Source organism: Hyaena hyaena, unplaced genomic scaffold (assembly GCF_003009895.1).
Source record: "Hyaena hyaena isolate Hyena2069 unplaced genomic scaffold, ASM300989v1 scaffold_133, whole genome shotgun sequence".
In the NCBI taxonomy this organism is placed as follows: Eukaryota; Metazoa; Chordata; class Mammalia; order Carnivora; family Hyaenidae; genus Hyaena; species Hyaena hyaena.
Window position 1 is genome coordinate 1,229,008 of NW_024080765.1, and position 25,002 is coordinate 1,254,009.

The window sequence follows — 25,002 nt, forward strand, 5'->3', positions numbered from 1 at the left end:
CACCTACGGTTCTGTTTCATCTCAGCCACTGATCACAACTGAATTTGGAGGCCAAGCTACATCATTGGGTTAATGTGTTTTGTCGTAGCGCGTAGGTTTCCTGAACCTGTGTTCTGGCGGGTTTTTGTAAGTGGATAACGTGTGGGCTCACACGCAAGGGCACATGGGTCCACCTGTACTTGTCGGTGCTGGACACCTCTAGCTGTGTCCTCCTTCCGAAGCTAACGCGTAGTATACACCTGCGTATATTTATGGGGGCAGGAGCTCCTCAGACTACAGTGCTGGCCTGGCTGTGTGCTCCCCGCCCCCGCCCCCTCCCTGCACCTGCACCATACATCCCCGTGTCCCCACTGATGGAACAGCTTGTCACGGCGGTGCGGTGAGCAGCCACGGGGCGGATGTCAGAACACTGTAAGGTAATAGCCCTGATCGCTGGAGCCATTCTTCTGTCCCTAATGCATAGAATTTCATGTGCTGGTTTCATTATATATATGCTGCAAATCACACAAGCCTCTGAATAGAAGTAATTCCTAGTTAATGGGAATCAATTCTACCCCAAAGAATCGCAAATTTGGAGGTGAAGTCTCTCGGGATAATTTTCGGAGTCTTCACTTTACTACATTAGGACATTTCATCGTTTTATGTAGCACTCAGTCTGTTCCTGGGCTTTTAGTGAAAAAGCATCTTTTAGGCACATACATTCTATAAGACGGGACATCTTTTTTTTAATATAATGGGTACATTATATTAATCATGCTTTTTATGACTATCGCTCACCTAATAGCTCATCGTCTGGTATACATAGATATCTACTCATATAAGCATTCATGAATATATTATATTTCAAGCCAGGTAAACAAAATCTCAGTTCTGATGTTGGTCATGAGTCCGTGACAACGATTCTGTGATTTGAGTACATCATTTAGCGATAAGCATCCACAGACTTTTTAATGACTGCATTTGTAGGTTTGATCACTGGCCCACGAAGGAAATGAAATAATTCACAGGCCTTAGTGTTCAAGAGCAGAGACTAGACCGAGAGCCCTCATTTCCACGACACCATCCATCAGCCCTTCTCAGTCTGTGAGCGAGCAGTCAGAGATGGTCTAATAGGGCTTTAGAACTTTCAAAATCAGAAAGGTTCTGAATATTCAGAGCCCTGGCCATCCCAGACAGTGCTAATGCTACCCAAACAGACGTATTTTAGTATCCCTAACATTGAATAGGGGGTTGGCCATGTTTTTAAAATCATGCCTGTGTACAGAGAACACATTTCCACAAAGGCGGTAGTGACTTCTTTGGTCTGGGAACCAGGACATCCCTAAGGAATTCCTTCACACAGGGCCACCTGGGTGGCTCAGTCGGTTAAACATCCGACTTCAGCTCAGGTCATGATCTCACAGTTCGTGGGTTCAAGCCCCGTGTCAGGCTCTGTGCTGACAGCTCGGAGTAGCTGCCCTGACACAGGATACTTCTTCCTCCTCTCAGGATAAATGTTTCCAAGAACATGCAGGCAGTTTACACACCCATAGCTGTCCTTGAGCACTCTCTAAAATAATTGTCTATTAAAGCTAGATTCACTGACCGGTATTCAGATGGCCTTTATTAAACACTTTGTGCGTAGAGGTATTTGAACGCCTCACAGCTTTGTGGCAGTGCTGTTGAAGGAACTCAAGAGACAGTGCGCATCCACGAGACTGTAGGGCTGGGGCACGGTCACTTTGATAACCGTCTCTTGTTTCATTCCATGTGGCTTTCGGCAGAAACCATATGTGTGCAAAATCCCGGGCTGCACTAAGCGCTACACAGACCCCAGTTCCCTCCGGAAGCATGTGAAGACAGTGCATGGCCCAGAGGCGCACGTCACCAAGAAGCAACGTGGAGACATACATCCTCGGCCCCCCCCACCGCGAGATTCCAGCAGCCACTCGCAGTCCAGGTCACCCGGCCGGCAGACTCAGGGAGCCCTCGGTGAGCAGAAGGACCTCAGCAGCACTACCTCAAAGCGGGAAGAATGCCTTCAAGTGAAAGCAGTCAAGGCAGAGAAGCCCATGGTATGTCATTCACTTTCCTTCCGCTCGATGTCAAGCCTGGGTCAGTTTCAGAAGCCAGCGAGGGCATTAGGAGGGACCAGACTGCCCGGGTCCTGCCTGCACTGTGAGGAGGTCAGGAGCTCAGAGACCTGGGTTCCTTACTCAAGGTGAATCAGTGTAGACTAGCTCAGAAAAGAGCGTCAAGGTTTGCTAACCAGTTTGCTAGGTCAGTCTGGAGCCGCACCACTTTGGGGCAGGTAGAAAGGCACAACTGTAGACATTTTCAGCATGCCCGCGATGCAGAAAATCATCCATTCTTTCTGGAAACATGTTTTTTGCTTTGTGCTTTGCTCTGGTGACCCTGAGATAAATAAGTGGTGGTCCCTGGGCTTTAGGCGGGATAGACAGACTGCCACTAGGCAAATATAACTCCATGTGGCGGGTCTTTAACACAGGTCTGCATAAGAGCATGTAAGGGGAACAAATGACCAGCACACCTGAGGATGTGCCTGGCGAGGCCGAGGTGGTGGCCCTCAAGTTCAGCACTTAGAGAGGGGAGGGGGCAGGGCCATAGGAGCCGTGGAGCCCTCGGAAGATGTGCAGAAGTAAAACCGAGTAAGGATAAGAAGGGTTAGAGTTTCCTGGTGATGGGGAATGACTTGGCCCAGCTGGGTTTTTTAGAAAAGCCAGCTCAAGTTCCATGCTAGGGATTGGCTTGATAGACCGGAGACCATTTCTGCTGTCAAACCTGAACCGAGGAGGCGGAGGGCAAGGGAGGCATTTGAAAGATGTCACTGGGAAAACTCATTCTGGTTTGGTGACTTATCAGCCACCAGACTGATGGATGCCTCATGCTGCTATTACAGCTTCTCACCAACTTCTGTTAGTGATTTTTCTTTATGTATGTGCCGCACTAAAACATCTAAAACTTTTCAGAAGACAAGAAAAATGAAAAGGGTAGCTATCTGAGGAGGTTCAGTACATTTGTATTGGCAGTGCATCTAACGGAGGCAGCTCTGGGAATGGGTCGGGTTCTGGTCTGGCACTCTCCACATACGGAGGAAATGTACCAGGTCGATTTCCTGGTACCGGGAAAGGTACCAGGTATGCCATGTGCTTAGGTTTCCAGAAGCCTGGAAGTGGTCAGGCAGGCATATGTATACTCAGCTTAAGGAAGTATTTTCTTAAAATGAGGAAAGTCCAGCAATTGCGTGGACATCCTGTAAATTCCTGAGTGACCTCACCACGCAGCAGTGTGTATGGGTAAGAAAGAATGCGCATTCAATACCAGGGTTGACGGAGTGGAATTTAAAGACTGATTGGACTTTAGTGACTTTCTGAGTTTGTCTTACAAGTTTTAGAAAGCGACATGAAGTCTAGCCAAAACTAATACAAATAAACTCTGCAGATTTATCATTAGCTCCCAGTGGGTAGCTGTATTTTGCTTTGAAAAAGCACCTTAGTCAGAAAAGAGAAAGCAAAAGCACCTTAGTCAAAAGTTGATGTATGTATTGTGACTCATCACTATACTTTAAAAATTAATCAGTTCGCAAGTGGTGTTTTATGTACTTTTTTTTTTCGGGACCACATATCAATTTGCTAAAAGAAAGTCCACCTGTATGTACAATGTGCAGCACATTCAACAGTTTATACTCAAGTGTTTAATGAAACAAGGAAAATGGATCTGTAGTCTCCTAGATTATGTCATCGAGAGACAATGATTTATGTTCTTGGGACATCCTAAGGACCCAGAGCCTCTCGTCCCTTTAATGTACATCCCTAGCTCAAGAAAACTTGTCATCTCCCCTCCAAACACCCATTATTTAAACAGAAAATTGGTAGAAATGGGAACTTATAGTTATTTGGCTCAGTGACATCTGAGATGCCCCAAGATGTGGACTATTTTATAAAGTAATTAAATCATAGAAACATGGGCTGGAAGGGTTCATAGAGATCGAGACGAAGCTCCGTGTTATAATTTATAGGTAAGGCTAAAAAATCAAATTTCCTACCAAGGGCTATTGTGCATAAATACGTACATACACATGCAAATAGAAGCAGCCACCTTTACAGACGTTTACTAATGCATATGAGATTTAATTTCTAATGTTCTTTCTTTATAAACTTGTCTTTGATCATCATGCTATGAATTAAATTCTTTCTTCTTTTTTTCTTATTAACTCCACATCTCTTCTGTGTAATGCTCCTAAATGTCTTGTTCTCACTTCCTAAGGACAGTGGGTAATAAGGTGAGGGAATTTTGGCTTCTCCACCCTTTTTGCTTGTGTTCATTTTAACATTGAACTTTTATGCGTTCCATTTTTCTTTCTTTTTTTTGTGTGCTTTGTGATATCTTTGGTAGTGACCATTTATTCGGATCTGTTTCAAACATAGAAGCAATGTGTTTTGAACGTTCAGCACGTGGAAATGTGGAGTTAGATGGTGAAACGCATTGTTGTATTTGTCTAGGCGTTCATAATAAATCACACCGGGGCCGACCAAGCAGATGTTCTCAAAGACTATTTAATTATCAGATTGACACATGTAAATTCATTCTTGGTACCAGACAGGTACCTCCCTCTTTGAGGACGATCTGTATACATTCGCTGTGAGCAAGTTAATGTATATTTAAATATCTGCGCTCCTCTGAGCAGCTCCCGGTACAAGCTCATTTGTGTCTCCTCCCGTGCCCTGTGGAGGCGAGTCTGCGGTGCGTGTGTACGTACCCATCCACACAGATTCACGCGCACGCGCCCTGAGTGCACAGTCCAGGAGGAACAGAACTCTGGATGCTCCAAGTACCTTGGGGAGGAGCAGGTGGCCGGGCACTCCCGAGCGTCTGCTGAAGCAGAACTCAGCAAGGCTTCACGAGCCCGTGGTCCCCTTTGTATGTCTTACTTTGCACTGCTTGGTTGCCCGGGACAATCTTCGTGTGTCACATGGCCCTCACTTAGAAAGTGGTCATCTGCTGGGTGTATGTGCTGTGGTTGGCGAGTGCTAGCGGGTTCTGCTGAGAAGCCCTCTGTCTCAAACCCCTTCCTGAAGGCGCTGTGCGGCCCCCCTGGGACAGTAGGTGTCTGTCACTGAGTGTGTGTGAGTGTGTGTGTGTGTGTGTGTTTCTCTCTCCCTGGCGGATTTGCTCTTCCGGCTGCTACCAGGCTCCAGTTTCTAAAGTGATGCTAGAGGACGTGTCACAGTGTCACTGTGGAGGAGTGGAAGTAGCGCCCGGCTGGGAGTCCAGGCTGGTCGCTTGCACCACTGACTTGGTGACTTTATGGCTTTGGGCAGTCACTGAACTTCTCTGAATATCACTTTTCTTATCGACACGGAAGTGGTTAGGCTGTGTATCAACCAGAGCACCGGTGGAATTTTAGATAGAGCAGGCGGCTCCCGGAGGGCCATTGTATAAGGTGCTCCCCAGACCTGAGGACAGTGAGCTGTCTGCCCTCCAGCTCCAGGATGGGGTGGGGTGGGGGGTCCTCTCCCTGACTGAGAGCCAGTGGACTAGGTCAAGTTCCTGTCTGATTGCAGAACTGGCTTGCACGGCCCATGCGGCTGGGCTTGGGCTTGCCTGCTTCTCCTGAAGGAATGCCCCGGCACTTTCAATTACTCCCCAGACTCACATGGCTGTAACTTGCAGCCTTTCCTGGCCCCTCCCCCCCCACCCCCCCCGCGCCTCCTGGGTACAGGAGAAGCTAAGCGATTGAAGCTGTGCCTCCCACAGCTGCCTTGACCCAAACCCTGGTTGGGGTTCTACAGAGCAGTCAAGTGTGGACGGGAAGAGGGAGAGGGTACAGAGAACTGGGGAACCAGCCTTGAACAGCTCAGACAGGGTCTCGCCGGAGAGGAGGTACGTGTGCTGCTGGCACCCAGCTTCCACCTAATGCTGTACCTAAGCAGCGTGAACCTCCGGGCCAAAGCCCCCTGGATTAGTAAGAACAGCCGATGCCCTCGGAGCCAATCAGTAAATGTTTCCCAGGTCTTTTTATACTTTGGGTGCTCTCCGGACCTCACAGTTCCCACAACAGTCCTTAACATAAGGAAGATGCCCCCATTGTATAGATGAGGAAACTGAGGTTCAGAGAGATGAAGTATTTTGCCCAGAGGATAAAGTCCAGTGGTGCAAGCAGGGTTGGACCTGAGGGAGTGTGTCTGCAGAGCTGGCCTCCGGGGCGGGATTCCACGGCCGATGTGGCACCAGTCACACCCCGTGCAGCCAGCCCCCTCCCGTCGCCCCCACTGCACATCCGCCCGGCATGCCATCAGTGTCTGTGGCCCAGGGAGGCTGCCTCCCTTCGCCGGCCCTAGTTCTCATGCAGCCCCTGAGCTCCCTGCGGCTCTGGGGCTGCATGAGCTCTCATCTTGGGCTCCCTTCCCTTTTTCCGTCCCGGTGACGTTTCTCTCCTCTCCCCTCGACCCCAGCAGACATCTCAGCCAAGCCCTGGTGGTCAGTCTTCATGCAGCAGCCAACAGTCCCCCATCAGCAACTATTCCAACAGTGGGCTCGAGCTTCCTCTGACCGACGGAGGGGGTGTGGGAGACCTCGGGGCCATCGACGAAACCCCAATCATGGACTCGACCATTTCCACGGCCACCACGGCCCTCGCTTTGCAAGCCAGGAGGAACCCAGCAGGGACCAAATGGATGCAACACGTAAAACTAGAAAGGCTCAAACAAGTGAATGGAATACTTCCACGACTGAACCCCATTCTACCCCCCAAAGCCCCTGCGGTCTCTCCTCTCATAGGAAACGGTGAGTTCCGCGTCCTACCCCATGTCAGCTCAGGGCTCTCTGTCTGTTCTCTTCCGTACCAACCGCTGTGAGAGGAACCAGGCTTGATGTGTGTCGGTATGTCCCCCCCCCCCGTCCTTAAATTATACTGTCGCCACGTGTATGTGTCAGGTTGCCTTCCTGAGGAGTCCGTATCTTAAAAACAGGTAAGAAGGGGATAATCCCGAAACGGAAAGTAGCATGCAGGATGATAACACTGTGGGTGACTGCCCTTCTGATGGTGACGTTGTAGCTGTTAGACCAGGCCGAGGAGATCTCTGCACCAGAGATATCTCGGGTTAGCATTGCCATCTGGTTTCCAGTCTACAACTGGGAGGTCAGCAGCCACCCCCCCTTTTTTTTTTTTTTAATGTTTATTTATCTTTGAGAGAGAGACAGAGTGCGAGTGGGGGACGGGCAGAGAGACAGAGACACCGAATCCGAAGCAGCTTCAGGCCCCGAGCTGTCAGCACAGAGCCCGACGCGGGGCTCCAACTCACGAACCAGGAGATCATGACCTGAGCTGAAGTCAGGCGCTTAACCGCCAGAGCCGCCCAGGTGTCCCAGTTCGGCAACCACCTCGATTGACATTTTTCCCAGTTCAAGGAAAGCCAGGCAGCCTTTTGTACCGGCTGGCCCACCTCCGGTTTTGCTTCTGAGATTGCACTGAATCCGGGGTGGGGTGGGGGGCATATCCTAAAGGGGGGACCTCCCCACCCACCAGCTCAGGCAGGCTCATCCCTCTCAGGATGTCAGGAAGGCCTGAGGTCCATAGGACACTCCTGGAATGCCCTTGGCCTTGCCTGGAACCCGGGCACTGTATTCATCGCGGGGCCCTTCGTTTTCCCCTGGACTTACCCCCCTGAAGCCGTTTCACTGCTCCAGGGAGACTTTACTGCTTTAGGCTGGGGTGGGCCGGCTTCCCCGTCTGCGTGGCCCGCCCTGACCCGAGCCCGCGGCTCCCGCCCTTTGTGTGCAGGCACCCAGCCCAGCGCCAGCTGCAGCTTGGGCGGGCCCGTGACCCTGCTCCCGAACAGAAGCGAGCTGCCCGGCGTGGACGTCACCGTGCTGAACATGCTCAACCGCCGCGACAGCAGCGCCAGCACCGTCAGCTCGGCCTACCTGAGCAGCCGCCGCTCCTCGGGCATCTCCCCGTGCTTCTCCAGCCGCAGGTCCAGCGAGGCGTCGCAGGCCGAGGGCCGGCCCCAGAACGCCAGCGCGGCCGACTCGTACGACCCCATCTCCACCGACGCGTCCCGCCGGTCCAGCGAGGCCAGCCAGGGCGACGGCCCGCCCGGCCTGCTCGGCCTCACGCCCGCGCAGCAGTACCGGCTGAAGGCCAAGTACGCGGCGGCCACGGGCGGGCCGCCGCCCACGCCGCTGCCGCACATGGAGAGGCTGAGCCTGAAGACCAGGATGGCGCTGCTGGGCGACGCCAGGGAGCCCGCGGCGGCCCTGCCCCCCGTGCCCCCTCCGCGGAGGCGCAGCGACGGGGGCGCGCACGGCGCGGGCCGCCGCCCCCTGCTGCCCGCGGACGCGCCGGGCGGCGGCGCCAGGAGGGCCAGCGACCCGGCCAGGACCGTCTCCGGGAGCCTCCCGCCGCCCCGCGGGCCGCGCCTCGGCGGCCTGCAGGGCTTCGACCCTCCGGGCCCGGCCCCCGCCCTGGAGAAGCGGGGCCTGGCGCCCCAGAACTACCCGCGGCCCGAGGGCGGCCCGGCGCGCCCCTTCCTGCCGTCCCCCTGCCCTCCGAGCATCACTGAGAACGTCACGCTGGAGTCCTTGACCGCGGACGTGAACTTGAACTTGAACGATGAGGATTTCCTGCCCGACGACGTGGTGCAGTATTTAAATTCCCAGAACCACGCAGGATTCGAGCAGCACTTCCAAAGCGCCGTCTGCGACGACGGCAAAGGGCCCCCCGGGCCCGGGGACTTGGCGCCCCCGGGGCTGCCCGACGGCCTCGCGGGCCAGCCGTGCCGCCGGCTGGAGCAGCCCTGCCCTGAAGCCGGCAAACCCGACCTGCCCATCCAGTGGAACGAAGTCAGCTCCGGCAGCGCCGACCTGTGCTCCTCCTCCAAGCTCAAGTGTGGCCCGCGGGCCGTGGCGCCGCAGCCGCGGGCCTTCGGGCTCTACGGCAACCTGGGCGCGCACCCACAGGACCCCTTGAGGAGCGGGGCCGGCGCAGCCGGGGGGCCGCAGGCCCTGGCAGAGCCCGGCGGCCCGTACGGCGGCCCCGAGCACGGGGGAAACGCCTTCCACGCGCAGCCCTGTAAGGCCCCGCAGTTCGGGCACTGCCTCAACAGGCAGCCGGGGGGCCCTGGCTTGCTGGGCGGCGTCTGTGGGGCTGCGGTTCCAGCGGTGAAGCTGCAGGGCAGCGGGAGCCAGCCGGATTTTGGCCTGTCGTCGCTGGCGCCTGGCGAGTCTGCGAGCGCCACGGCGAATGGCATGGCGGCCCACGACCTGGTGGGGCAGGGGTACCTGGCCCCTCGGCTCCTCAGCGACAGCTTGCACCACCAAGGGGCCGGCCGCGGCGGCCAGCAGATGCTAGGGCAGGTTAGTGCTACCTCACACCTCCACGTCTATCAAGGGCCGGAGAGCGGCCTGCAGGGGCCTCCGTGCATGGCCAGCCAGCCGTCAGGCATGGCCGCCGCCAGGGGCTACCTGCCGTGTGCCGGCTTTGGGGGCAGCCGGCGCCAGGCCGCGCCGAGGGCCAGCCTCTCTCTGCAGCAGGGACCGCTTGGCGACACAAGTCAGACCTGCAAGGTGAACGGCATCAAGACAGAGATGCAAGGGCAGCCCCATCAGCTGTGCTCTAACCTGCAGAGTTACTCTGGTCAGTTCTATGACCAACCCGTTGGCTTCGGTCAGCACGACCCGAAGACTGGTTCTTTCTCCATCTCGGAAGCCAGCTGCCTGCTGCAGGGGGCCAGCGCCGAAAACTCTGAGTTGCTTTCCCCGGGTGCTAACCAGGTGACCAGCACGGTCGACGGCCTTGACGGCCATGAGCTGGAAGGGGTGCAGATTGATTTTGACGCCATCATCGACGACGGGGACCACGCCAGCCTGATGTCAGGAGCCCTGAGCCCCAGCATCATTCAGAACCTCTCCCTCTCCTCCTCCCGCCTCACGACGCCGCGCGCGTCCCTCCCGCTGCCCGCGCTGTCTGTGAGCACCACCAACATGGCCATCGGAGACATGAGCTCCTTGCTGACCTCCCTCGCGGAAGAGAGCAAATTCCTCGCCGTCATGCAGTAGGGCGTGTGGGGAGATGGCTGCCAACCAACGTGAAGCTTGAGGAGCTTAAAAGATTAAATGGACTCAGTTTTTTGTCGTTGGGGTTTTTTTTTGTTTTGTTTTTGCTGTTTTTTGTTTTGTTTTTAGTTCTGTATGTATTTTAGCAATCTCATCTCACCTAACTGGGATGTGTTTCAAGTATATTCCTTTTATGGAAAAGGACTCTGAACAACCCTAAAGTATTCTAGGGAGAAACTGTCTTCCATTTCAGTTGTGAATCAGTATTGTGACACTAAAACCATCCTTTTTGTTGGTGTTGTTGTTTTTTAAACCGTAAGCCCCGTCCCCCTTTCTAGTAAACCAGTGTAAATGTGCGATGTGCATGTTCCGATTTCTTTTCAAAGAGAGGTCACACGAAAGGATTGGATGTGTTTCTCTGTTGCTCAAAGGAAACAGGAGTTGGTGTGCTTTTTGACCGAAGGGTTACGCTTCCAGCTTTTTAAATTTTCCCTTACACGCGCTCTATGTTTCTTTTTGGTGTTTGGAGGGTGTTTTGTTTTGGTTTGGTTTTGGTTTTGTTTGCGGTAACTCCCGCACTGGGCACAAGAATCAGAATAAGGATAGTGGGTTTAAGCGTCTTCGGTGGGTGTGCTGTCGCAGAGATAACCGATTTTTTTTCACCTGCTCCCCATCCCGGTTCAGGTCAGGGCATGCTTTCGACAGTTGCACACAGCGGGAATTTGGGGCTGCGGCAGATGAACTAGTTTGCTCACGGTTGGGGTTTGGAGTTCTCGAATCCTCCTGTCCGTGAGCGTGCTCAGGGCAGGTCATCTACATGCTCAGTTTTTTCTCCTTCTGTCCCTATAACCGTTCGGTGCCGTTCTGCGCTCCAGGGAGAGAAGGGAAGGGCCCCGGGTCTGCTACTTCCATCTGTCCCGACGAGAAGTTAGGTAGATTGTAGAGTGAAGCTACTGGGTAGACATAGTTTGGGGAGCATTTGTGGGTTTGCTGTGTTTGTTGATGATAGTCCCACCTCGTTACCCGTTGTCCTAGGTAACTGCGAGTTGATTATGTATAGTTCTAAGTATATAGGTATTTAAACAACCCGGCAGCCGGCTATGTCATTCACATATATTAATTCCACTATAGCGAAGGAGTATTTCTATTCCAAGTTCCCTATTTTAAGGGATTTATAAAACTTAGCTGTACAAGAAAAAGCTCACATACGATGACATTTGGAATAAATCGCTTTAACCATTGTTAGTATTTAAGAGCACTTGGGAGGATGCTTAGTAGCTGTGTGGACGGATGCCTTTTCTTACACTCAGTCTATGAAACGGTGCATCCATTTAAGATATTAAATGTTCTATGCAGTTAGTCCTGAATGTGGACTTAATTGTACTTTTGTTTTGGATTAAAACATTTTAAAGACTAAAAACAGTACAGCTACTTCCCATGTGCAGTCGATACACATAAAAGACATACTATGTGTGTACAGAGTACATGGATTATCCAGCATTTTACATTTAAAAATATGTAAACTATTAATAATAAAATATTAACACCTCAGACTACCTGATCTTTTTTGTCCCGTTGACCCTGCAGTTGGATTTATCCAGAGTGATTCATGAGTCAGTTGTGTGGCTTTTTCCCTTTATTCCTGCCATTTGAATTAGTATTAGACAAAGTCAAGTAAAATAAAATAATAGGAAATAGGGAAAAAAAAATGTTAGAACCCAGCCCGTTTTCCTCACGTTTGTGTTCTCTCATTTGGACCAAGAATCTCGGCGTAAATTTGCCCTTTGGGACTCCGTGGCTAAGAAAGTTGGGTTTGCTTTCAATCGGATGTTCCTGAAATCAAGAGGGGGTGTTGAGACTCTTCCCTCTCACAGGCAGCACCTGCTTTCAGGTCAAAGGACGCATCCGCTTTGGAACAGAGCCCGAAAGCAAAAGACGGCTACTGATCTGAGCTCAGTGGAGTGGGCGTCTACCACCTTCCAACAGAAAAGAGCCAGGCTTTCTCTGCGTTCCTCAAACAGGTCATGATCCGGTCACAAAATCAGCGATCCATCCCCTGAATCTCCTTTTTCCACCAACCTCAGAATCTCCGGGTCTAGACCTTCTCTTGTCTGGTCTTGTGGTTTGGTCTGACCCCGTCCTTCCTGTTTCAAAGCTTGGGGCCTGGGCCTTCTCCAGTCTCCTGAGTGAGGACGGTGGCTCCCTGGCCCCCACACTGCCCTCCTTCTATATCAGAGTCCCCCCCCCACCCCAAGTAAAGTTCCCAGATGCGACCTGCATTTCTCAGTTACCAACCTTTCCTACGTCCCCCTTGTCCTTCATGAAGGAGGGACGGCAGTTGAGTGAGGGCCGTTGTCACCTTGCGCCTCTGTTTTCCTTCACCTCTTCTTTTCATTTTTGGTTTCCTTCCTTCTTCCCTTAGATTTGCAAGGGATATTCCTGCTTGGTCCGTATTTGGCTTCTCTCTATGGAAATCTCAGAAAGGGGGTTGGGGGGAGGGAGGAAGAAAATATACTTTTCCAAGAGTGCAGTGATGCCCAGTCAGTGGAAGGAAGTCTGTTGGGACCACATAGAAGTCCGTGGACTTGGCCTTTCCTGGGACAGGACCCGCCCCCAGCCTCCAGCCTTCTCTCCGCTTTCCTGACCCGCACGTTTAGGGAGACAGCAGCAACTGCCTCGATTCATTCACATCCTACCTTTCAGTGCAGGCTCATACCCGGTCCTCCTGTTGAACATCTGTGTTCCCCATAGTTTTACTTGTGAACCATCTTGTGCCCTTTCTTCTGGAGAGCTGACGAGGCCGCACCCTGCTCCTCCTATCTCGGCTCATCCTCTCGAGCCGTGGTTGTGATTCTTGCGATGTATGTGCCTTATTTTATGTTAATCTCGTCGATGCGAGGGACCATTTGGTGTCGCCCGGTGGATGGATCGGGGCTCCGGGCTGTGCGCTCCCTGGCCGGCCGCGAAGCACACGATTGTAGCCGAGTCTGAGCTGTCTTGTAACCCGGTTCCCGTGTTGTTTTGAACTGATGGAGGACGTTCTCTTCTGGCAAGTTACTGTTGTGTATCCTGCAAACGTGTAAAATAAATTACAAGTTCATTTTTTTCACCTTTTTTAGATTTAAAAAAAATAAAATAAAATGTGTAATCCTTTTTTAAAAGAAAACCCCTGTAAATACATTTAAGGATTGTAGGCGTAGTGTTCGGATGTGGCCGGCCCGGGCTGTCTCGGATCAGCCCGCAGCCGTGCGGTGATGCCCCCGTGCCCACCTCGGGCCCAGGGCTGCGGGCCGCCACACGTGGACTCTACTTTCGCTTTCAGAACCACCTAGTCCTTTTGTAACAAAAAGAAAGAACAATGTTTCTTACAATGTCAATAAAAAACGCTTTGTACTGAAATTGTTAAGGGGTCGTTTATTTGATCCATAGCTGAAGGGAGACAGGCTTCCCTGGGAAGAATCCAGAGCTTGCATTTGGACCCAGCCTGCCGCCCCCCCCCTTGCGCGTGCATGCACACACACACACACACACACACATGCACACACACACACACACACACACAAGCCGAGTGCGCTTCTGTCCCGAGACTCAGATTCCTCCTCCCCAGATTGGGATGCTGATGCACCTGCGAGGGGTGATACCCGTGAGGGTAACACCAGTTACAACTATGATCGATTTTCTTCATTTTATCACTTTGCCAAACTCTGGTGAAGGATGCAAATAAGGTTCAACGTCTAACAACTGAACTGGTTCCTCTTTTATACATGATCCTCTCTCTTCAAAGGATATAGGAGCCAACGCACGTTAACAGAGAATCTGACGTGGTAGAAGCCCACTTTTATGTGACTTCAGACAGAAATGTAAGCTCTTTCTCTGATTTGTCTCATACATTGCTTTGCAATATTCTCTGGATCACCATAAAAGACCCCCCATCCCAAGGGTCCCGTTCCTTTTTCTGAATAGCAGCGAGTGTCCTGTGAGCCATCAGCTGTAGACACTAGTTGTCACAGGCCTCCCAGGAGGGATGTGGCCCTCGAACTCACGCATGTAGTACACCAGCAAGTCCCCAGGGGACTCCCATCCTGTGGGAGACCAAGGTGCCCTGCCCCATCTCGCAGCAGGGATTCTGCAATCCTAAGGATGCTCTGTGCTTTCCCAATGCACAAGGGAGGACTCTCTCTCATAAGCCCAAAAGTCTCTGCTTTTGTAACTAGAGCCCTCACAGAAGGCGTCCAAATGAATTTAAAAAAAGAAACAAAATGAATTTATGCTCTACCTTTGGTAAAAATTGTTGGCTTACAAAGAGGCATGCCATGTAGTAAGGCAAAGTAAAATAAGACAAATGAGGCTTATAGAAAGGACAGGAGGAAATGGGGTGCCCTGGGAATGGGGCACGTGCCATACACTCCGTTCATGTGAGCGGGCAGACAGGTGCGGCTACGCCTTGTTTAAAAGAAACGCCTCCTGCTGGGGCACCTGGGTGGCTCAGTCGGTTAAGTGTCTGACTTCAGCTCACGTCATGCTCTCATGGTTTGTGGGTTCGAGCCCCATGTCGGGCTCTGTGCTGACAGTTCAGAGCCTGGAGCCTGCTTCAGATTCTGTGTCTCCTTCTGTCTCTGTCCCCCCCCNNNNCCCCCCCCCCCCCCCCCCCGCTCACACTCTGTCACTTTCCCTCAAAAATAAACAGTAAACAAAATCCTTTTTAGAAAGCCACCTCCTGCAGGGACTCAAAAGCAGAGTTTGAGGGGCACCTGGGTGGCTCAGTTGGTCAGGCTTCCAACTTTGGCTCAGGTCACAATCTCACAGTCTGTGAGAGCCCCACGTCGGGCTCTGTGCTGACAGATCAGAGCCTGGAGCCTGCTTTGGATTCTGTGTCTCCCTCTCTCTCTGTTCTTCCCCTGCTTGTGCTCTCTCTCCCTCAGAAAAGAATAAACATTAAAAAAAAAAAAAAGAGTTTGCAGTGAAATGGTACGGGTGCAATCCATTTGGCACTTCATAAAGGTTTCAGTAATTGGGGGATTCAAAGATGTTCTGTATTACCCAAATGAGAATTTAATAAGAGAATGCTAGAATAGATAGAAGAATTAATCCACTGTCAAAATATCTTATTCATCTTTTTCTCATCCGGTTTTTTCCTTTTTTGGGCAGCTTTCCCCCTTGGGTTTTACTTCATCATGGACTTAGTATTCCAGATACAATCCGGGCTCATCTTTCTGTTAATATTAGCTTTTAAAAAAATCTCACTTTACCAACGTAGACCTAGATCATGTCTCTTCTACCTATTCAGCCTCTTTATACTTTTCCGAAATAGTAGTTGTATCTAAACTATTTTTTGGCTTTTTAAAATTTCCCCTCGTCGTGTGGCCACAGGCATGATTAGCCCAGAAAAGGCCCCGGGCTCCACACATTGTCTTACCTGAACCGAATCTTCCGCTTCCCTCTGCTGTTTGCACCGTTCCCTCTCAAAACCCAGTGGCAGGTTATGAGGGTCCCTGCCTTCAGATGACGTTCATTCTATCTGGGGATGTGACACTGGCAGTAATTACACATTCCGCTAATTCACAGCGTTGCCTGGACGGCTAATATTCTATTCAGACTCCCCGACAGGGAGGAGGCGGGGAGATGAACAGAGCACGGTGTGCCCACAGACATCTGGAGCGGCGCGAGGGACAGACACGGAAGCACGGAGCGCAGTGGCGTACCCAGTGGAAGATGAGCACAGGACGTTTGGCTGGGGCGCTGTCCATCTGAAGTGCATGTGACAGGGCTTCTCAACCTCTGAGGTGCTGCTGTTGTGCACCCGTCAGCATGCTGGGGGGGACTGTCCCGTATTCCACAGGAAGTTTAGTGGATTCCGGGCCACTGCCCGCTAGATGCCATTAGCATCCCCTCTCCAAGCTGTGACAAGCAAAAATGTCTCCAGACATTGCCCTCTGTTCCGTGCGGAGAAAATGGCTCCAGGTTGAGAGGGAGTGAAGTTACAAGAACAGGCTTGCTGCAGGCAGGTGTCCAGACTCGAGGCGTTTGGTACAAGGCGACCAATGAAGCAGATGGTGAGAGTGCCATCGCCAGGGGCAGGTGAGGTAGTTGAGGCATGAGCCAAGAACGCTGACCCCGTGGACCAAGAAGAGAAGTGGCACATGGGAAGGAGGGTGGCGGGGAGGAGAGGAAGGTTGGACGGCAGGAGACGGTGTGGTCTAGAAACAGGGAGGCGACTAGCAGGAGGCCAACATCGCCAAAAACAACACGTAGGTCAAGGAAAACCTGGGCAGAAAGTACTGGGTTTGGGAGCGAGGACGCCCTGCGTGGCCATGGGGAAGCGCTCTGCAGTGCAATGGTTGGGAACAGAAGCCAGATGGCAACAGCCGAGGGACAAAAAACGTGTTACGAAGGGGAATTTGGTGGCCTCTTTCGAATAGCGTGCCACATTCCATCACGTCCAAGGTGGCCATCTAGACGAAGATACATGTCACTCCGTGTTCTCATGAAAAAAGCGAAAGCACTGTGTTCAAGTGATAGGATGACTCCCATCCTGTCTACAGCGCGTTACCGTCTTAGTGGTGTTACTGAGGTGGGAAAATGAGAGTATGAAGTGTGCCGCTTCCAAGGGAAAGGACACAGTGGGCCAAGGAGAGGAGGAAACTCGGATTTTTCTTGTGACTCTTCCCCTCCCTGCCCCTCCCTCCCTCCCCTCCCCTGCCCTTTCCTCTCTCCCTCTCTCCCCCTTCCTTCCTTCCTTCCGTCCATCCGTCATACAAGAAGCTTAACTGTGTTCATCCTCCGGTAGAAAAGAGGCAGAAGAGAGGAGGTGGCTGATGTTACCATGAGCAGAACAAACCTCAAACACAACTGGCTCGTGGGACAGATGTCTGCCCTTCTGGGAAGTAAGAGAAGGTGACAGGGATGGGGGCAGGTTTCAACAGATGTGTGGGATGGAACTTGCTGGGGACAAGACTGAAGTGGGAAATTATTGTTATCTTCTCAGGGAAAGTGACTTCTAAGACCACCTTCTGGCAGCTATGGCGGGTGGCACGTGGGAGGGTTGGGAGGGGGGAGGTGCCCTTGGACTCACGCAGGGCCCAGAGCCACTGGAGGGAAGACAGGGGCCGAGGGAGGGGTCTGCTCAATCTGCCCCCAACTTCCCCCTGCCTCCCTGGGCAGCCGACTCCACCCCTGCCCTGCAAGGGCAGAGCACGCCTCATAGCCATCAGTGGCTCCTCACCAGGTAAGCAAGGAACTTTCCGTGGACTCCCTAGTTAATGGTACTTGGCGGTGAGCTTCTTTTCATGCAACAGGACTCTTTTAGTAAAGAAACAGGCGGATTCCCCCACCCTCGGCTGCAGCCCTTCAGGCCCAGCCCGCACGGAGCCCCGTGAGCGGGATCGGAGGGAGCAGGGGTGCGGCGGTAGCACAGCACAGGCCACCTTGCCTGAGGGCCCTCCCCTGGACCAGAGGCCGGCTGCAGATGTGGCCTCGCCTGACCAAGCTGGGGGGCGGGCAGGGGGGAGGTGTGTGCGGACTGGCTTTGCTCTTCCCTCACCCCCCATGTCTAGTTAGGATGCTTGCTCAAGCTCCATCCAGAAGATCTCCTAGTACCTCCGGGTAGAGGCAGCTAAAACCCTGCCCTGTCCCTGCTTTTGAAAAGTGGTCCAGCCTTGGAACGTGGGCCTCTGATGCCAGAGGTACGAAGGGTATTACTGCGGGAGTCACCTCTCCCAGCGCTGCAGGCCCGAGCCGTCGAAATGAGACCTTGGCTCTGGGGTCGGTAGTACGCGGGACCTAGTGTCCTGACCAGGCTGCTGGAAAGCGTGTGAAATGAACGTGTGCCTTCTCGGACAGCAGCTGAGTGGTCCGCCTTTGCTGGGCCCACCTGCCAGGACCCCCCCCCCCCCGCCACTGGCCGCCCTCCTGCACAGGCCTCTAAGGAGAGGGGGGAAGAGAAAGCTGGCCCCTGTGAGTGGCGAGCCTGGTGCGGTTTGAAATCTGGGGTCTCCAGATCTGGGGTGCCCCGCTGCAGCTCTGAAGCCTCCCGGGCTCCGAGGTTCTAGGGCCCCGCGTGATCCCCGTGATCCCCGCTCAGAAGCTGGGCTGCGGAGCCTCTGAGCTGGCAGATGCAGGCCCCCAGCCCGCCCTCGGGGCTTGCAAGGGGCCAAGGGCACAGCGGAGGTGTGATTCACCGAGTTCCCAGAGGAAAGGGAGGCGGCCAGCTGGCAGGGGATTACTGAGCAGCCAGGCCAAGGAATTCCATTGCCGTTTGGACGGAGAAGAGCAGTTAGCTACTTCCCTTCTCCTCCCCAGCTGAGGTGGAAGCCAGCCAGGGCTCCGGGGGAGAAGGGAAGGAACCCAGCTGCTCTCCTGACCACCAAGATAAGGGGTCTGCGGCCACGTCCCCACTGAGTCAGCGCAAGAAATACCTGCATTTTCACTTGAGGCTGGTTCTGAACCTCCAAATGCTTACCCAAAACACCCCTGGACTTATTGCCCAGAGATCATTTTTTTAATAAGCAGCAAACTTGGGAGGCAAGAAAACTCACATTGGCTGAGAGTCAAACGGAAAAGCCCAGCGTGTCTTCCTTGAGTCACGGCTCAAGGACTGTCCACCGTCCCCTAAACAAGAGACAGCTTCCCTCTGCTCCTATCTCGGGCTCTCGGGCCGGCTGTCAGTTACAGGTTCATTGCACGGCCAGTGTCCACCCTGCTAGTCTTAAGAAACTGGCTGCTCCATGAACCCAGGCCCCTGGACGCCTCCCATTTGACCTTCATCCTTCCAAAGATGAAGTCATGAAGCATCATGATGAATATTTCCCCTGAAGTTCACACAAAGAACAAAAGCCACAATTCCCATTGAGGCTCCCTCCCCCTTCCCCTTGAGCTTAGCTAAATGTGGCAGTTGAGGTCACAGGTAACTGTGTGACCTCTATCACTTACCTGCCTCTGCCTTGTCGACAGAGAAGCACCAAGCAACACACTTTCTCGAGGCTCCAAGGGAGTTGGGAGAGGAACAGAACGACATTCCGTTGACCTACAAGACAGCTCAGGGAACAACCTTTCTGCTGGTGTCCTCTCTTGCTGTGCAGTTTTAGAGGATTTAGTATCACTATCACGTCCCACTGTTCTGACAGCACCCCACAGCTTCCAACATGGCGGCCATCCAGCTCGTCTGAAACGCATTCCCTAGCTATTGTAAATCAAGTGGATTTAACATTTACCCAAAAGGAAGGTTTTTGAAAATAAGCTGATTTTAATACATCCTCGCCGGCCATGTGCACTAGAATTTCAGCTTCCTTCAGACATAGGGTTTCCCCTTATCAAAGAAGGAGAGTGAAGCGGGGGGAAGGGAAGGCATGTTCTGACGCCATCCCCAGCTGCTGTCCGGAGGTGTAGCTAATGCAGATCTCATGAGTCGAGAGCTCTGTCTTTCACGGGACTGCTCCCACTTCAGAAGCCAGCCACAAGCTTGGGGTTCCCAAGGCCCCCTGTATTCTGGCTACAAATTCAGGCATTTCCATGACGCCTCAGGACAATATAATTTTCTAGAATGACTTGCAAATACTTACGTTTACAGTTTTATTATGAAAGATGCTGTCCAACATCCAACCAAATGAATGCATGCATAGGGACAGAGTCTGGGAGGGTCCTGACTCAGAGCTTCTTGGCCCCCACTTTGTGTGGTCAGTGCCTGTCACCTTCACCCTGAAGGGTGTTCACCAATCAGGAGTCTCACTGAGTCTCAGGACCCACGGTTTTTATCAGGGTCTCATTATCAAGGCATAATTGATCAAATCACTGGCCATATGATTAAACTCCATCTCTGTCAAGCCCCTACCCAGAAATCAGGCTGGCTTGAGGTTGCAAATTTCTGCTTCTTTTTTGTTTAATATTTATTTTTCAGAGAGAGAGTGAGAAAGAACATACGGTGGGGGTGGGGGGAAGAGGATCCAAAGCAGGCTCTGTGCTAACAGCAGACAGCCCAATATAGGCCTCGAACTCACAACCCCTGAGATCATGACCTGATCTGAACTCAGATGCTTAAGAGACTGAGCCACCCAAGTGCCCCTCAAGGTTGCAAACGTCTAATCACATGGTTAGTTCTACTCGTGACCAGTCCCACCCAGAAGCTATCTAAGGAAGCCACCTTGGGTCACCTCATAACATAAGCTCAGGTGTGATCCAAGAGGCTCATGAATAACTAAGACACTGCTATCAGCGGGGAAATGCCAAGGGCTTTTAAATCTCCCCAAATTCTTTATTATGCAACAGGGGGCTTCTCCTTAGAAACAACCAGAGCTGAGAAAGGAGAATGAGTGAGAACACGATGTTCAATGTTTGATGTTCCTGGAGCTGCGGTCCCTGCTCACTGGAGAGTGGCCGGCCTTGGCTGCATCAAGACAGAGTGCCAGCACCTTCTCTGCCAGCTGGATGTGCGGCTTACTTACATGCCTCTGAGCCTCACCGTTTCCATCTGCAAAGGGGCTCAGTTACAGTGTCTACCCCCGAATTGTTGTGAGATTGTGGATATAAAATACCTACCATGTGCAGCACCCAGCAAGTGCTCCAGGAAAGTGTTTATTGTTGCTGTTACTTCCTTTTTTAAAAACATTAAAAAAAATTTTTTAATGTCTATTTATTTTTTGAGAGAGACAGACAGACAGACAGAGCATGAGCAGGGGAGGGGCAGAGAAAGAGGGAGACACAGAATCTGAAGCAGGCTCTGGGCTCTGAGCTGTCAGCCCAGAGCCCAACACGGGGCTCGAACCCACAAACTGTGAGGTCATGACCGGAGCTGAAGTCAGACGCTTAACCGACTGAGCCACCCAGGCACCCCAATATTACTTCTTTTTCCTTACCTAGGCAGTGACTCCGCACAACAGGTACAGAAAGGAGGCCCACCCGGTACAGGAAGGCAGCTGCTGGGAGCCAAAGGCCCTCACAAAGGGACACATTCAGGCCCTCAGCCGGCCAGCGCGCCTGCTTGTCAGTTCCTGACTCGATGCCGACAGACTTACGTGCCAGGGCCAGTGATCTCAGAGGCCTCTTCATGAAGCCCTAAGCCGGTGAAACCACAAAGTCCAAAGAAACAAATACTAAAGCCAGGAAGTCCAAGGTATGATACGTTCCCAATAAACAGGATGCTAGAATGCAGACTTCTTCATTCTGAACGAGCGAAAGAGTACAATGATTTTGTTAAAAGACATTTTATTATCGCGTACACACACCCACGTGTGTGTCCCACAGCCCAGATGTGCCCAGCCTTTCAGCCCCGCTCCGTACCACGGCACTTCCGTGGGATCCGCATCCCGTGAGGTGTGAGCTCAAAGACCGTCCCTGAACCACACGGGCCACTGGTCCTGGTTTATCCTCAGTTATTTCACTGGAGTAGCTTTGGAAGCCAACGATCATTTCTTTTATAATTTTTTTATTAGTGTTTATTTATTTTTGAGAGAGAGAGAGAAACAGCATGAGTCGGGGGAAGGGCAGAAAGAGAGGGAGACACAGAATCCGAAGCAGGCTCCAGGCTCCAAGCAGTCAGCATAGAGCCCGACGCGGGGCTCAAACTCCCAAACTATGAGATCATGACCTGAGCCAAAGTCTGACATTTAAACCACTGAGCCACCCAGGCGTCCTGGTCATTTCTTAATTATGTTATCACAAACTTTGTTCTTTGGATGCTTCAGGTATGTAGATCTCAAGATAAACGATCTTCTCTAGAACTCCAGAACATGACTAGTTATTGGTCTGGTGGCTAGAAACATAGTTCTATGCAAAGACAGCCACTCTTTAAAAAATTTTTTTTTAGATTTTTTTTAATATACTTATTGTCCAGTTGGCTAACATACAGCGTACAGAGTGTGCTCTTGATTTGGGGAGTAGATTCCGTGACTCATCACTTACGTGCAACACCTAGTGCTGCTCGCAACAAGTGCCCTCCTCAGTGCCCATCACCCATTTTCCCTCCCTCACCTCCCCCATCAACCCTCAGTTTGTTCTCTGTATTTAAGAGTCTCTTATGGTTTGCCTCCCTCTCTGTTTGAAACTAGTTTTTCCCCTTCCCCTCCCCCATGGTCTTCTGTTAAGTTTCTCAAGTTCCACAAATGAGTGAAAACATATGATATCTGTCTTTCTCTGACTGACTTATTTCACTCAGTGTGATCCAGGTCCATCCACGTTGTTGCAAATGGCGGGATTTCATTCTTTCTCATTGCCGAGTAGTGTTCCATTGTATCTAGAAACCACATCTTCTTCCTCCATTCGTCAGTTGACGGACATTTAGGCTCTTTCCATAATGTGGCTCTTGTTGAAAGCGCTGCTATAAACGTTGGGGTACTGGTGCCCCTATGAATCAGCACTCCTGTATCCTTTGGATAAATTCCTAGTAGTGCTGTTGCTGGGTCGTAGAGTAGTTCTATTTTTAGTTTTTTGAGGAACCTCCACACTGTTTTCCAGAGCAGCTGCACCAGTTTGCATTCCCACCGCAGCAAAGAGAGACACTCTCAATGTTCTGATGTGCTTACCCCAGTTATTTTGGCGATGAATTTTTTTCAAATAACTCTTATTTTCTTATTTTAAAACGAATACATACTCGTGGAAAATAGAAAAAAAACAAAAACAAAACAGAAGGGAAAAACAAGGTCACCTGTCCTTCAACCACCCAGAAATAACTACTGTTAACATTTTGTGATCTAGTTCTGGGTCTTCCTTTCACACCTGACACTGAAAGGTGAGGGTTTCTCCATGTCCTTCAAAGTACGTCCTTCAAAGTTCTTTAACCAACAAACACGTGGCTGTGGGGGAGGGGGTGGGAAGACCATTAATAGGGGGTCAGGAGATGGGGCCACTGCCTCCGTGGCCAGGTCTTCCTGCCTCGCTTTCTTCCCTGAGCTTGTGTATCTGCAGCATTGTAATGATTTTCACACACAGCCTGAGATACAGAAGAGGTGGGCGGAGCTGTGAGCGCATGCTGGTTACTGGTGAATCGGTGATAATGCACATGAGTAATGAATGGAGCACATGCAATGAAGGGAGAGTCATAACAGAGCAGAGGCTCAGAAATTGATCAAACTCTGCAGGCTGTGCAGCCACTCAGGCCCCCAGATCCCAGGAGGCAGACGGAGACACCTCAGATGATAAAGGAGCACACACCATGGCCCCGGGAAGACAGGACAGGCAATCTGGGTCCTTTACACATAGCCCAGATCCCGGAGCAGGCAAGGGCTGGCGAACGCTAACAGGCTTCCTGTGCGCCTGCGGTGCAGCCTCAGCTGCCTGTGGCCGCCCACGTGTGCAAGTGCAAAGGTAGTGGCTGTGCAGGGGTTGCTACCCAAAGTATCAGCAGGGGTGGCTGGGGGGCAGGTAGTGTGAGGCGACCCGATCCACCCAGATGGTGGATTGCCAGGTTCTCGCCTGTTCAAATACGCTCAGCCGCTAAGGTTGGGGCACCTCTCCTGACGGCCAAGTTCTCGCCGGCGCTATCTGCACCTCCGTCTCGAGTGTGACCAGGTCAGGGAAGGGGTTGCCCTTTCTCTCTGCTTGGGCCGGTGGGATGCTGGATGCCGCCGACAAGGCCACAGGCAGCCATTAGGTCTTGGCCGCGGCGTGCGGGGGCCTCCAGCCCCGGAGAGGCTGATGGAGCAGCCAGGACGTCGCAAGTGCCGGTGACGGAGACCAACCCGAGGCAGCCAGCAGCGCTGCAGGTGCTAGGGTGTTCGTCCGGGGCAGGTGCCCTCTCTCAGGAAGACAGGCGCCAACAGCGAGGCCGCACGCGCTTTCCCCACCTTCCTTTCCTGCTGCTCTTCTCCATCTTGCTCTTCATGCCTCTTTCCCAGCAGACTGGCTCTGCCTGGTGACTGGCCTAGCACAGCGCCCAGGCTCCCAGTTCATCCAGAGACTGTTTTTCTTTTCCAGCCACAGCTCCAGCACTCGTGCGGAGGGTGTAGACATAGGCATGGCTCAGCCAGGTTAGATGTTGAGCTCCTCTTAGCCAAGATGTGGGATGGAAGCATCACCTGAGGGCTGCTGGAGACTCACCTGAGGGCTGCTGGAGGCTCACCTGAGGGCTGCTGGAGACTCACCTGAGGGCTGCTGAGACTCACCTGAGGGCTGCTGGAGACTCACCTGAGGGCTGCTGGACAGTTTCCCTGTGCATGGGCTGATATGGGGGTGTCTGGGGGCTGGCACCCTCCCCTCCGGCTGTAGGCAGGGGGCTGAAGGGAAATGGGGTCCCTCTGAAGAGGGGTGCTCTCTGGAAATGAGAGGATAACACCTTGAACCCCAATTGCTTCCATCTGATCCCTACGGGGGAGCAATCGCATGGATCTTGCTTCCTCTGGGAGGTATTGCCGAGACAGCCCCTCTCTGGCACTTTTTAATGCATTTTCATCCTTCATTCTGCACCGCATTCTCGTCTCCCATCACACGGTTCTGAGCTACAGTGTTTATTCAGAAACCTCACAAAACCATTGGGGTCTGGCTGCATATCTTGGTGCTTTCCGAGAGACTGAAGCTGGGTTCACGGGGATCGAGTGAGGTAGGGTAGTCACTACATGCACAGACTCTGCTACAAAGCCGACGCTGTATTTTATGGCGAGAGCTCACGCCCGTGTTATCCGTACCACCACTTGTAGAATAAAGAAACAGAGAGAGGTGACGCTGCCCGCCCGAGACCACTCAGCCAGCACTCGCCCGAACCGGGGCTCAACCCTGATCTCCACGCTTCCCGTTCAGGGACTCCAGATGTGGTCACCGAGGAACGTGGCGGCAGCCACCCCCTCGGCGTTCAGGGCGGGGTGCGGCCAGCTACACAGAGGTGGTGCTCTGTGGCCCTCCACCCGCTCACGTTGGCTGCATGACCTGGGGCAAGTGGACACGGCGCCTCTGCCCTCATCCGCAAAGCAAGACGGCCGAGGCAGCGAGAGAGGGATGAGCCGGTCCCTGCACGGGAAAACCACA

The 25,002-nt window shown here is 52.5% G+C and overlaps 1 protein-coding gene across 1 annotated transcript in view; it reads left to right on the top strand.

Moving 5' to 3' along the window:
* GLI3 (GLI family zinc finger 3) overlaps positions 1-10,116 on the top strand; it is a 265,255-nt gene extending 255,139 nt beyond the window's left edge. Inside the window, exons 12-14 of the mRNA XM_039237989.1 lie at positions 1,764-2,054; positions 6,459-6,786; positions 7,784-10,116. Of these exons, the coding sequence (XP_039093920.1) occupies positions 1,764-2,054; positions 6,459-6,786; positions 7,784-10,059 (2,895 nt within the window). The 3' untranslated portion in view covers positions 10,060-10,116. The remainder of the gene's footprint in view (positions 1-1,763; positions 2,055-6,458; positions 6,787-7,783) is intronic.
* The last annotated feature ends 14,886 nt before the right edge of the window (positions 10,117-25,002 follow it).